Source organism: Neolamprologus multifasciatus, chromosome 9, assembly GCF_963576455.1.
Source record: "Neolamprologus multifasciatus chromosome 9, fNeoMul1.2, whole genome shotgun sequence".
Taxonomy (NCBI): Eukaryota; Metazoa; Chordata; class Actinopteri; order Cichliformes; family Cichlidae; genus Neolamprologus; species Neolamprologus multifasciatus.
The window spans coordinates 18,933,161-18,946,857 of record NC_140447.1 but is presented as its reverse complement, the minus strand read 5'-3'; the positions used below and the strand labels follow the sequence as shown (position 1 = coordinate 18,946,857).

General features: G+C 41.0%; 1 protein-coding gene and 1 long non-coding RNA gene across 3 annotated transcripts in view; both read right to left on the bottom strand.

Moving 5' to 3' along the window:
• Positions 1-372: 372 nt before the first annotated feature.
• The window catches only part of ctdspla (CTD (carboxy-terminal domain, RNA polymerase II, polypeptide A) small phosphatase-like a), a 34,674-nt gene continuing 21,349 nt past the window's right edge, over positions 373-13,697 (bottom strand). The window contains exons 3-8 of one of the 2 annotated variants that reach the window (XM_085173365.1): positions 13,634-13,666; positions 9,487-9,588; positions 4,775-4,831; positions 3,973-4,065; positions 3,699-3,884; positions 373-1,553 (exon numbers count right to left, since the gene is read on the bottom strand). In XM_085173365.1, the coding sequence (XP_085029491.1) occupies positions 1,428-1,553; positions 3,699-3,884; positions 3,973-4,065; positions 4,775-4,831; positions 9,487-9,588; positions 13,634-13,666 (597 nt within the window). In that variant the 3' untranslated portion in view covers positions 373-1,427. The remainder of the gene's footprint in view (positions 1,554-3,698; positions 3,885-3,972; positions 4,066-4,774; positions 4,832-9,486; positions 9,589-13,633; positions 13,667-13,697) is intronic. The other variant, XM_085173366.1, reaches the window with a different exon arrangement.
• On the bottom strand, positions 2,427-3,692 carry LOC146511441 (uncharacterized). Its single transcript, XR_014876239.1, has 2 exons — positions 2,863-3,692; positions 2,427-2,818 (listed from the first exon to the last, which is right to left on the bottom strand). It is a non-coding gene; the product is annotated as an uncharacterized LOC146511441 (long non-coding RNA).

The following is a 13,697-nucleotide window of genomic DNA, read 5'->3' as shown; positions in this document are numbered from 1 at the left end:
CTCTTTTTGATAGAAAAATTACTTTATGCTTGTCTTGCGCTGACTTCTGTCAGTCTGCCCCAGGGCAGCTGTGGCTACAATGTAGCTTGCCTCCACCAGTGTGTGAATGTGTGTGTGAATGGGTGGATGACTGGGTGTGTAAAGCGCTTTGGGGTCCCGAGGGGGACTAGTAAAAGCGCTATACAAATACAGGCTATTTACCATTTTTTCTGTGTTAAGGACATGGGTTGTTACAGAGGTTCGTGAAAGCTGGTGTTGAATTCAGGCATCGCTAAATGCTAAGCGCTGGTCCTTTAGTTCATTGTAAAATTATTTTCACAGTTATTGCCATTAAGTGAGTTTTGTGAGAATCATTACTCCATGACAGACACAGACAGTGTGCAAACTTGCAACTTTAATAACGTTGTACAGTACGATTTCAACAGCATTCTTTACAATGCACCCAGGACCCTTTCCCCGAATAAATATAATTTTATATATCTAAGCTAATCTTTCTATTTTTTTTCCTCAAACATTTATTGGTGGACAGTGTCATCACAGATATTTTTTTTTCTTCAGTTACCTAAACGGCGTTTCAATGTCCTCAAGAATCATCAATTTACAGTCACTGCCGAGGATCAAATGATGTTGTTTAGTCACAAATCACATTGAATTGTAAAAACCTTTGGTAAATTTAACAATTCAATGCTACATAACTGAAAATCAAAAGTCATCCAGGACTAACAAGCTACTTTTCTTCCCTCTCTAATCCAAGGAAGTGTTCATTTCACTTCTTTCGGATTAAATGACGTTATCAAAGACTCATTTTCAACTTCAATTTAAAGATTCAGTGAATACGCTTTTGGAGAATTGACTAAATATGCAGCATAAAAATGCTCACCCCATAACCTGACACAAGAAAATCAGCACAGTAATGAAGGCACTTCATTCTGTAAAGAGAAGTTAAATCACAGTTGGTTAGAACGAAAAAAAAAATTAAACGAGGAACGACGGCCTGCATAGCACTGCTCAACACAAAAACCCAACAGGTCATCGATTCTCAGAAACAAACAAAACAAAAATCAAAAAATTTGTTCTGTGTATTTGATCGTTTTTCGGTAACTAAAATACTTGGAATAGTAAAACCTCCTCTTTTTGATAGAAAAATTACTTTATGCTTGTCTTGCGCTTAGAAACATTTAATATGTACATACAGTAATAGAATCTTTTTTCAGCTAGAGTCCTGTACAAAGAGTCCAAGAACCCAGAGAATCCATACTGTTGTTTTATTTTGATCAAGAGTAGATCATTTGCCTGAAATCCTCCAACTGGGGAAGCTTCCAAGAGCTCTTCGAAGGACTGGAGTCGGGCTACGGGGCCGTGGCAGAGAGGGGAGGCTTCTGTTCAGCAGGGCTTAGGCAGGAGGGATCAGCTGGAGTGGCTGTCTGCTACCTGTTCCTTAGGCTCTGTAACAGACTGTAAACATCCTCCTCTTTACTGAGACCCTCAAACAAGGGAATGAGGTCCAGAAGCTCCGTGTCTGTCATATCATCAAACCAAGACTGCACTGGGACCTGTGGCAGAAAAACACACCCGCATTTACATTAGAATCAGAAAGAAAAAGAAAGACCGATCTTATTTAAAGAAGGAAGAAGTGGCTGACAATAGATACCATGGACGCTTAAATGTTGCATTACAGTCGGGGTGTTTTGTGTAAATAATTAATGAGGGAAATAAATCAAAGAGTGGCATCAGCAGAAACTTCTCCACAGAGCTGACAACTCTCATAAAATTGGGAACACTGCCTCTGGCACGAGAACAATGGTGATTATTATTAAATTATTATTATTATTATTATTAAAAACCCTGACAGTGTCTTACAGATACAATCATCGACATCAATAATCACTTCATAAGTAACTTATTTCCATCACAGCAGTGTATTTTGACCCCGTTCTTGATTAGGCAACAAGTGCAATTGTAGCCACCATTTAGCTTAACCTTAAAACTTCTTAAGATGTCACATGTTTTGGGATCATGTGAAAAAGGAGTTGTGCTGTGCAGAAGTCTTGCACCACCTCTAATTTCTTTATATTTTGCCTGGAAAATAGGTGCAGTGATTAAATGAAGCGTGCAAACATACATGGAAATACACTACAAATGAATATATGCAATTCTAACAAGCTTGAAAGTTAATATTTGTTTGACCGCCTTTGTTCTTCAACATAGTCTGTCATCTTTTAGGCAAGCTTCCTTCTTCTTGAAGGACATACAAAGCCCTTCTTTGGATCTTGGCTGCCTTTTTTTGTTCTGTTTTCTGTCAAGATGATCCCACAGTGCTTCAATAATGCTGAGGTCCAGGCTCTGTGGAGGCCAATCCATGACCCAAAGTGTTCCACTGTGCGTTTTTGGATCCAGTTATGCTTTTACTGCACTCGGGTTCCTCACCTGTTCTTCCCACCTGCATCCCATCGACGGCAATCAGCAAAGCAGTATTTAAGACTAGCCTCGTTCTCCAGTCCAGTTCGTTAGCTACCTCGCTGTGGTAACTAGGCCTCCTTGTCTCTTATAAGTCATGTTATTCCCTGGTACTAACCCCTATCTCAATGTGTCCTCAGTCTGCTTGTGAAGACTCCAAGTTAACCCACCTGCTGCGTATTCACTTGGACGCTAGTTGCTTCAGTCACAACTCACCGATCCAGCCTGCAACTTTACTCCTTGGAAACTCAACTACTCACCGCTCACACCTCCCTGCCATCATCTCTGGATCACTGGAAGCATAAGGTTGGAACCTCACCCTTTCACACACCCTTCCAGACACTCACTCGGCTACCCTCCGCTACCTTTCATCCCCATAAGCCTGACCCCTTACCTCATTCTTACCTTTGGCCATTGCACCCTAGCTCTGGATATCGACCACCTTTTCCCTCTGTTTCAGTGCCTTTGTGTCGGGGACTCATACTACGTCCCCACGCTTCCTTTCCCTTGCATTCAAAGTTTGTTAAAAATCATTTTTCGTGTGTCCATTGAGTCTGCTTTTGGGTCCACTCCCACCTACCGGCCTTTAGGCCTTGACAGATTTTCAGTCCAGTTCTTGCATAATTTGTCTTTTATTCCTGTTTTCTCGTTTATGAATGGCTTCTTGACAGCCACTTTTCCACTGAGACCATTTCTGAAGACGCTTCTGTGAACAGTAGATGCATCAACTGAAGGGCCAGATGCCTCTTCTTCTTTTATCCTTCTCTTGTCCAGTTTCTCCAAATTCTTTAATGACACACTGCTGAGATATGCCAAGTTTTTAGCTAGTAGACGATGCCAAAATACTCATTTGTGGCTGTGAAACTGTGTTGTCTTTGACATTTTCCATACATTTAATTAAAGAAATGTGAACAAATGTGAACAAGAGTTTTTTGTTATCTGTTATGTGTGGATAAAAAACTGGCGCCTACTTCTGAAGAAATAACAAAATGGTCAGACACAATGACTGGACTGTTGATAAAACAGCAAATGTCCAAAGGAAAGACCTTGAAAACCTGAAGAACTATTGCTCAAGACCACGTTAAAAAAATTCCAAGAAAATCCGGTTCCTTGGAAGCAGAATATGCACAAACGAGGCATGGTTGAAGACTTTATCACAGTGTTCTACTTCCTGCTACCAAGAATGAATGACTTTGAATCTGTATGTTTTAGATCAAAAATCTCTTTAAAAAATAACTTACTGCATTCTCAGGGTGGAAGATATAAGAGGCAGGTGAGTTGTCTATGATGATGACTTTGCTGAGCTCTCGGCCCAGTCGGCTGAGGTCTTTGACGTAGTTTCCTCTGTGGAAAACACAGGATTCCCTGAAGAGACGGGCGCGAAACACCCCCCATTGGTCCAGCAGGTCCGCCACAGGGTCAGCATACTAAACAGGCCAAAGCGCATCAGGTTGAGCAGCACACAGCAAATGAACAGAAGCATTACTGTAACTGTCAAAGCAGCTGGGAACCAACCTTGGCTAAGCTTGCTGTGAAGAGGACACATTCAAACATCTCCCCCATTTTCTGGAGGAACTCGTCCACATGAGGCCTCTTCAGCACGTACACCTGAAACCGAGACACGTAACGAACACGTCTTCGTTATGTCTTTTTTTTTCAAAATACATTTTTTGGAGCAAAAACCCAAACAAGAAATCTTCTTCTTCTTGAAATCTTTAGCTGCTCTGTAACTAAGTTCAATTTTATCCACTTGCAGATTTGTGTTTAAGTAAAGTTGGGATACAAAAATAAAACTTAAAACATTTTTGAGCAATACTTGGATGCTTTGAGGTCTTATTTTTCATTGCTTGTCCTCTTCGTCCTTCTTAGTAGATCTCTGCAGGTTAGTTGCTGCCTCCAAGTGCAAGTAATCAAGCATAGGCCAAAGCAGATGCAGAAAGCCTATCCTGGATTACTTGAACCAGGTTACAGCTACAATATCACTTCCTTTGCTTCAAACCGGACACAGACAATTAAACCTTCAAAAGGACGCCGCCCTTTATGCACATTTCTACATGTCTTCTGCTACAAACTCAACAGCAGCTTCAACATTATGCGCCGAAACACTCGTGTCACTGTCCAGTTATCTTTACTGCAGCAAGGATTCAAAGAATAAATCAAAGACAACTAAACAGTTTGAGCTTAAATTGCTGTGAGATAAAAGGGAATAATAAATACAGAGGAAAGTAAAGTGAAGCCAAGGTCTCCACCCTTTAAATTCACACATTGTTTTATTCAAGCCCATTTCTGGAAGCCCTCCATATCGGTGCAGTATTACCTGATGAACGGTGCCATCAATCTCCACCGGAACAATGAAGTCCGCATTGCTAATGGGCTGCAGGAGGACAAGAAACAAGGAAAAGATTCAAAAACTTCACTCTGACAGGGAAACAGCCCAGCCACAAGCTTGCATGCGGTTTAAAAAGAGAGACAGGTTAAAAACTCCTGTAAGGTGCCCCAGGCAAATGATGAAGGCTTTCAGCATAATGTGGTTCCCTCTGCTCCAGTGCTCCGTATCTCAGTGTTAAATAACAACCAGGCGTGAGACTCTGGGGAGAAACCTGAGAGCCGAACAAGATGACAGACTTGAACGCGGACAGGAGGAGTGCTGCCTTTTTACTCTGCATGACTTGTGTCATTTTTTTTTCTCCTAACGCAAGAAAAGGGGAGAGGAGAAGAGCAGGAGGCAAGAGGAAGATAGATGCCAGAGGGGATGTGGGTGGAAGACGAGCAGAGGGTGTAAAGACGGAGGATGAAAGGATTAGGTAGGAGGCACGACGGTGTCATTTCAGAGAGGGAAAGGAAGAAAAACAGGTGACAGGGAAAATCTGCTTGTTTTCAGAGACACGCAATGTTATGTAGGAGCTTATAGTTTGCTGTATAGAAAGAAAACTAACTGAAGATTATTTAGACATATCACTAAATTTAAATTCCAATGCTCAATTTTAAAGAAATCTCCAAAGCTTGGTCTTTGATAATGTCTGGGAACGACAACTTTGCTTCCGAATTTATTGCTTAATTCTGCATTACAGAGTCAAATACCAGTGGCTACACAAACAAGCGTTTGAAGTTCAAAAGCTATTTTAATCAAAATGTTAATTAGCTCCTTCCTTCCCCGCAAAAAAAAAACCCAAAACATTTGGCAGATAAAATCAGATCCTGCCCTCACTGTTTGAAGACTAAAGAGTGTCGAAGCTAGGCTAATTAGCCAACTTGTTTATTTGTTGTTGCTTTTTCCCTCAGATTAGCTTTTAATTGAACTACGTTTACCTACAGTTTTAATGACGTATTAAACTCAGCCACTGCAGCGGAGCATGAGAAGCTATTTCCCCAAATCTAGCATATAGGATAAGACAAAATGAGAGAGCATCTATTTTTAACTAGCTAGTCTAGTTATCGTGATTTTTTTTGCTATTTAGCTTTATAGACATGCTAATATAACATGCTAATGCTACCATGTTAAACCGTATCAAAAGATTCCTGTATTTAAGCCCAAATGTTTAATTGCATTTTCTTTGTTTAAATTAATTACAATATAGTAAGATACAGAGCAATTATTTAAAACTTGTATGTATAGTACTCACAACTAATGCACATTTTAAAAAGCCTGTAAAATGTCTTGTTATGCATGTGTGTTGTTACTAAACACCAGTTGGAAAATACAGTTCAATACCATCCAGCAGAGGGGGTGTTTGCTATAGGAATACAAAGTGCAGCACTTTGACCTTCCAAATGTCCATACGTGAGTCTAATAGGATCAGTGTGACAACCAGAGGTGCTTTCTTCTTCCTTTATCTGACATCAGAGTGAGTCAATTAACAGTAAAAGCCTCCCTAGATAAACAGTGTTTATTCTACGCCTCGGTTTTGCATTATGATATTTAGCTTTGGTTAATGTTTACACCAGAGGGCACAAATGACTGAAGCTCTTCTAAAACCGTCTAAAAAAATAAATAAAAACAGTGACAAGCTGGAAAGAGGACAAGGATGCCAGCATACCGTCACAAAGAGAATGGGAAGAGATGAGTGCGATACAGACGGAGCCAGAGATGCAGAAACAGACTTCGCTCTGCTCCTGTGCCTACTGCTCTTCTGCTGAATCACTCCATCATCTGAAGACTGAACACACAACAGCTGCTAATTGCCCTGCTCTGTAACAGACTCGGATCAGAGTCGGCAAGAGATGCGGAAATGCAGCAGAATTACATATGTGGGGGGGCAACCAAGGTAAACGTTATGCGGGCAGTTGTGTAATTATGGATTTCTGCCGAACCGTGGGTTGCTTCACCTGATGACCACACTCTGGCTCAGAATCAGGGCTCTACATACATTTACGCACCTTTACTTCATGAGAATTAGTGCCATTAAAAACATCTCCATGTAATTCTACAGCATACCCTAACATCACAAATTACTTAAAATACACCTTTTCTCATTGGCTAGCATTCCAATTAATTCAAACTTTAGCTGGCCTGTTATATTCATATGTGTACAGTAAAAGAAGTTAGATGTCCCTGGGTAAGGTAAGAAGAAAGGTTGTATTAAAAGACTGATTATTTTGCATGTTGCATGGCCTAAGTTCTTAATTTGACCATGTTTTTTGGCACTTTTTCACCCTTCTGCTTCAGGGATAAGACCCAGTTTAACCGGACAATGCCAATTCTCAGTACATAAATCAGATGAACTGCAATGTCCTGCACAGAGTGATGACTTAAACCCCATCCAACATCTTTAAGATGGACTGCGACACCAAGTGCAGGTGTTGGTCTCACTAATACCGTTGTGGCTGGACGGGACTGCATCCCTGCAGCCAGGTCCCAAAAATATCAGGGAAATCGATCCCAAGAGAGGAAAAGGCTGTTGTGGAATTTTAATGCTCAGATGTTGAGCAAGACATCTTTTGACAAGTGCTTTGCAAATGCACGCTGTTCAAATTACTACAGTGTACAGCATGCCGATCAGTCTTCATTCATTTCAGCTACTTGTGCACATCTAACACACACACACAGCAGCTAATCTCAGAGAGGGCTCAGGATTTATCTCCCCATCCATAATATGCAGGATAAAAGCAAGAGTATGTGATGTGTTATGTAACGTTTCTTTTTTAGTCTACGTCCATCTGTGCAGCGTCTCTATCCCTTGTCAGTTGTTGTTATTCTGCTATAATTGTGTAATTTCCAGTGGACACATGTATTTTCTTTGGAAAGAAAATGCTTAATATTTGACATCAAAATCACCTTGAAACGGGAAAGCTACAGGAAATCCTGCTATGCTTCTGGAAGGAACTGAAAATGCTGCGTGGTGCCACTCTCTGTCTCCCTCTCTTCCTCTCTCAACGTATTTACATTTAATGCATTGTGAATCCATTTCATACCGCACACTGATCTGTGAACTAAATGAATTTTGATGGACTGGGTATCTGGTGTGTGAGTTTGATCAAAAGGAAAAAAAGAATAATTTTGGGCTCATTTTGGCCTGCAGTGTATTAGATCCAGGATTTCTGCACAGTCCATTCCACAGCCATTCAAACCAAGAGTACACTGCATTGGACACACCCTAGTGTGTGGGTGAGCCTGTATGATTGTGTGTGTGTGTGTGTGTGAGTGTGTGGCCCTGACCTGCTGGCATGTGATTCTGATGGGTGTGTCCGCTTCAATGTTTGTGTGTGCGTTTGTGTGCCTTTTGTCCTTTTACTGTCCAAAGCAATCGAGTCAATGTACTCAAAGTTTTTTTTTCTTCTCTACAATCATTTTAATTAAAAGGAGTTCCACTTAAGTGGAACATAAAACTTCTACTTCAACTTTACTTTGAGCTATTTTGTTGTGTAGCTCGCCGACACTGAGCGCAGGTAGTACTCACAGGCATAACGAGATCAGTTGAAGCCGGGGCAGAGCTGTGCTCAAATGGGTCACTAGGTGTGCCAGGTGTGTCAGTAGAGGGAGCTTTTGATGGTGAGAGACAAGAGCCATTTACAAGGATAGTGTACTAGTACCTACTACACTGGGCTTTCCCTTTAAGTGCCTGCAGCAGGCTGAAAAAAGCACTATAACATGTTTGTGAGTGAAAAATAGCCGTACATCTGTGCCATTACATATACAGATGGAGCATTTTAAGCATATTTTCAGCCTCTAAGTAGTACTGCTCACTACTGAAAACAAAAGCAGGGCTGGCACCAATTAAGCTACATACAAATTGCAGTCTAACGAAAACCACAAATATCCAAATGTCATGAATTTTAAGTTTGAAACTTGGCTTGAATTATTTATGGTTTGAGAAATCAAATTATTTTAATTATCGTAATGAAATTAGATGACAATGTGGTATGATCATGTCTAACTGTTGGGCAACCCAGCGGTGCAGCGGTAGGCTGATATATATTTTGAAGACCGATACCGATATTTGATGATTAATTAATAAATTAATATTAAGCACCACAAAGAAGATTCTGTGTTTGAACTCGCTGGTTTTTCTTGCAGGTTTTAACCTGTTTGCCAGGTGAATTTCCCCCAACCGACTAAAGACACGTTACATTAATTGAGAAGCATAAACTGGCCACTGATGTGGATGCTGTGCATCAATGGTGTGCTGTGCTGTGCTGTTTTCTCTTATGGATCGCTTGATGCTTCACCTCCCTTGAAACCCAGTTTGCAATGGATGCATGGATAGAAACTTGATGAGAAAATCAGTCTTCCAGGTCTTCTTAGTCAGATAGTTGTTCTTGCTCTTTCTCGTTCTCACCTGTTCTAACAGGTATTAAGAACCCTTTATACTCTGAAGGGCATAGATTCATGCGATTATGTGTAGCTCAGTGATGCTAACAGGGCTCATGCTATTTGTCCTCAGACCGTATTCAGTAGAGTCATTTTTCAGGACCTATTTCTGTTTAATCCAACTGTGGCTGCACAGCAACAGCATGAGGAAAAACAAAACGCAGCGTCGGCGTATTTCAAAGTGCACAGTGTGTTTGAGGTCATGTAGGGAGGTGCCGTACCTTGAAGGAGCTGTGTACAAGGGTTTCGTCCAGATCGATCACTACGCAGTTCTTGCCATAGTCTGCTATGCTGACCTCTGGCAGGAGGAACTTGGCTGGAGGCTGCAGAGAAAACACACACATGCATACTTAATGGTACGCATATAGAGAAGTGCATTATCGGGAACAGGCGGCCACACAACCACACACACGCACACACTGAGGGTGTGTTGGTGGCTCAGTCAGAGTGTTGGATAAGATCACTTCGGGTGTTTTGGGTGACACTCAAGAAACACTTCTCAGGATTAATGACCTGCAGGCGGGTGTCCCTAAGCTTCTGCGGCTCAGAGATATATCAGCACTTTGATAACATGGAATGCTTCTTCTCTGATTACAGATGTTACATTATTAAAAGTATGCGAAAATCACTAAGTCATATAGATTTCACTTAAAAGTTTTTTTTAACAAGAAGTCTTGAAACTGCTTAGAAAATCATCGATGCACAGAGAGGAAAAGGGATTTAGTGTGTACCCACAAGCTGTATGATTTGGCCAAATTATATGAGCTCATCTGACTATCCTACATAAGGAAAAAAGAGCTCCAATTATCTCTCTGCTCTGTCTACATCACCAGTGCTTATTTCCAAACTATCCCCAGAATGTGTTAAGAGCATCAACAGGGAGCAGTTTTTTCCTGACATACTTGATGTCCAATTAAATGCCATCGTATGCAAATTTAGGAGTTATTTCTTCAGATGATAATATTCAAAGTGACATGCCTGCTTTTCTTGCTGGACTCTCCTCGGCGCTGATATTTTCTGTGTTACCTCATGATGACAGAGTTCTGTGACTATGCTGTCTTTATGATCGGGTGGGACACTATTGTCCTCTACGAGGTGAGCCTGAGGTTACAGGCAGGCACGGGGCAGATGGTCCGGCCATGGGGGGCGCACACTCAAACCACACACACACATACAGATCGTGCACCAGCATATACACGTTCATCCACACACATAGAGGCTGGGATCAACGACTCTGCCATCCTTAAATACATATGCATGTATGTGTACTTCTGTGTGTGTTTTTTGGTCCACCATGACTGAATTATTATGGCTAATGGCAGGACTGCATGCTGATGTATCACAGGAAGCATTCTTTTTGAGCAAGGGCACTGAATGGCATCCTGTCAGGGCGTGATGAATGTGATTTACACATGCAGGTTGAACAAAGAAAGAAAGGCTTACTGGGACCTTGACATTCTCACCAGCAGTTAAAATAAGCATGCTCCCAAAGGCACAGCCGGGGAGCGCTCTCACAGACTTGTTAAATGTGCTAACTGATTGATAGTTGATCAGCTGGAAGCAACAGATCAAATAAACAGGCAAATTTATCCTCTTTGGATTTATGAGGAAATTAAAATTCCAACATGTCCTAGTTTGTCTTCAAGGAACCCACAGAACATGTACATGCAATCCCTTGCAACAGAAATTCTACTTTTATTATTATTAGAGCATATAGAGAGGAGAAGGAAATGTCTATACTACTGCTACTGAATCAACACGTTCTCGCTCCCAAAGTGTAACATTTTAGGCTAGGTGACAAATCGTCGGTATATTATGCTTTCGGCCACCCAACACGTCTCTATATTACGAGTTCAGAAACATTAGGAAACATGAGAACCGTTTGGAATGAATCTACACATGTACATTTATTTTACTTAAATCGCTTTGGAAAACACTATCTAACATGATTAAGGTGGTGGTTAACATTAGGGATAAGGTTAGGGTCAGGGCTGGAATACATGGCTGGAACGTGTGTTACCGCGTGAACGTCATTCTATTCGATTTCATCCACAATCCGGCGCGTAGCATAGGAATGTGGAAGATCACCTTTCGTGTTCCCATGGAGCGCCTCGGGACGTGACAAATCGTCAGTACATTATGGGTCGGGAGTGAGAACAGGCTGACTGAATATATGTAAGAGAACCACACTTGAGATAATAACAAGAATTGGCCAAGTAAGCAACACATTTGCATTTGTGCTACACACAAAAGTCTTGAGCCACAAGCTTCAGGAATAGTTCTCTGGGCTTCTTGAAGGACATTCAACGCTCTTCTTTGGATGTTGGCCGGCTTTCGTTGAGTTCTCTGTCAAAATTATCTCACACTGCTTCAATAATGTTGAGGTCTGGGGAGGCCCGTCCATGACTGATGTCAGTCCGTGTTTTTCTGTCCAGGTATGCTTTTACCACGTTGGCAGTATGTTTGGGATAATCGTCATGCTCAAAAATTAAGCCATGATGGATTAAAATCTAATGGTGCTTTTCTGATTTCATCAACTTTGACAAGATCCCAAACACCACAGGCTGAAATGCAGCCCCAAACTATGACAGAGTCTCCACCGTGAACGGTAGATGAATCGACTCTATCAAGTCCTGTCTTTGCTCAGTTTTTTCCTGCTTTTTAAGAACATGACTTTCAGATTCACCTGCTGTAGATAGTTTTTTTTTCTTAGTCCTGCCACTTCTTCTTTCGTCCTCCACTTGGCCAGTTTCCTTAATTTTTTATAAAGGACAGGCTGCACATCATACCGATTATGCCAAGTTTTTAGCTAATAGCTCTTTTTTATGCCTGGCAGACTGTGTTATCTTTGGGATTTTTCTTGGGTTCAGCTAAAGAAATGGAAATAAATTGTGCTTTTGCAACAGGATGCTAATGAGAAGTTGCCTAAAGGTCCAATTTAAAATCGGCTCGTTGCTAACTTGTCTGTTATGTGTAAAAACAACACTGACGCGTCCCTTGAGTTAGGTGTGTTTTTTTAATGCTTGAATGATTAGTGTTGAGTGGATTAAGAAAAAGATATTCCTCTGAAATAGTGAGACATGAGGACCGGAGTAAAAAGTGAGTGAAAGAGCTGTGAACTATTGCTCAAGATCACTTTAACAAAGAGCCGGTCTCCTTAAAAGCAAATTATAAAGAAATGAGAGGTGATGCAAGACTTTTGCAAAGTACTGCAAGTGATACATGTCTTATTGTTTTAGATATGTTTTATTTTTTAATTATTTATTTATAAAGCTCTAAAATAAATTATTAGAATCTTGAGGTAAAAAGATTTAATAAGAAATGTCTCCATACTTTGTTTATAGTGTTATAAACATTTCAAATTAGTCTAAATTGGATGGTTTCTGATCAAGGAAGATTAACCTGAAATTAAAGTTTGTTATTTTTGACATCTTTCTGTATTTCTGATGAGTTTTTGGAGCTAGAATTTAAAAATTCTTCATTTTAAATGTGTTATTGGGACTCTGCTTGCTACTGTGATATTTGCCGTGTTGTAATATTTTGTCTCTTCTTTTAACACTGTGTTACAACAACAATCGACGCAGCTGTGACCCGTCCAGTTCAGACGCAGATCTTAAAGCCGCCTGTTTGGACCTACCCGTCAAGACAAAGAGCAGACCTCACCGCCGCATGCATTTCCTGTTATTGCAGGGAGGTGTCTGCTGGGTGGTGTAGTTTAAAGCTTGGCTGCGATGTGGGATGCTGTGAGTGTGAATATCCTAAATTACAGTGAACCACAGGCACCGCATAGATTCCAAAATAGCTAAATGAATTACCGTTTCAGCACAAACAAAGCAGGGATCAGATGATTCTGGTGAGCAGATGAAGCACAAGTTGCTGAAACCAAGCCCCCTTCTAATGGACTAACAGCAGTTTATTGACCATTGATTGTATAATCCCAATAAAACAGTTTTTTATGAAGACGAACGCCTAATTCAATCAGGTCTGTCCACTTGTTTACCCAAAACTGGAGCTGCAATCTGATCTACGGAGAAAAATCGCTCTCATGTTCTTTTCTTTCAATAGTTGGAGAAGCAGGGTAGAGATGGGAAAGACAACAAAACCACACATAAATCATGTGACAGCAGATGGAACTGAATTGTTTCTTTCTATCAGTCCTGTGAGTGGAGACAAAGCAGCACAAAGGAAAGCCTTGAAAGCCACATGATCATGCGAGAGGGGACAGTGCAAAATTTCATCTGACAGCAAAGAAAAATCACCTCCGTGTCAACAGCTGCATGCAGCAAGAATGATGAGGCACAGCAAGCAGAGGGAGGAGGTTAGCGAGCTGGAGCAAGATGATGAAAAACAAAAGATAATAATACATACACTGGGTATGGGGATGACCTGGACCTGGTCACACTGGAGAAAACAAGCAAAGAGGGAGAAAAGG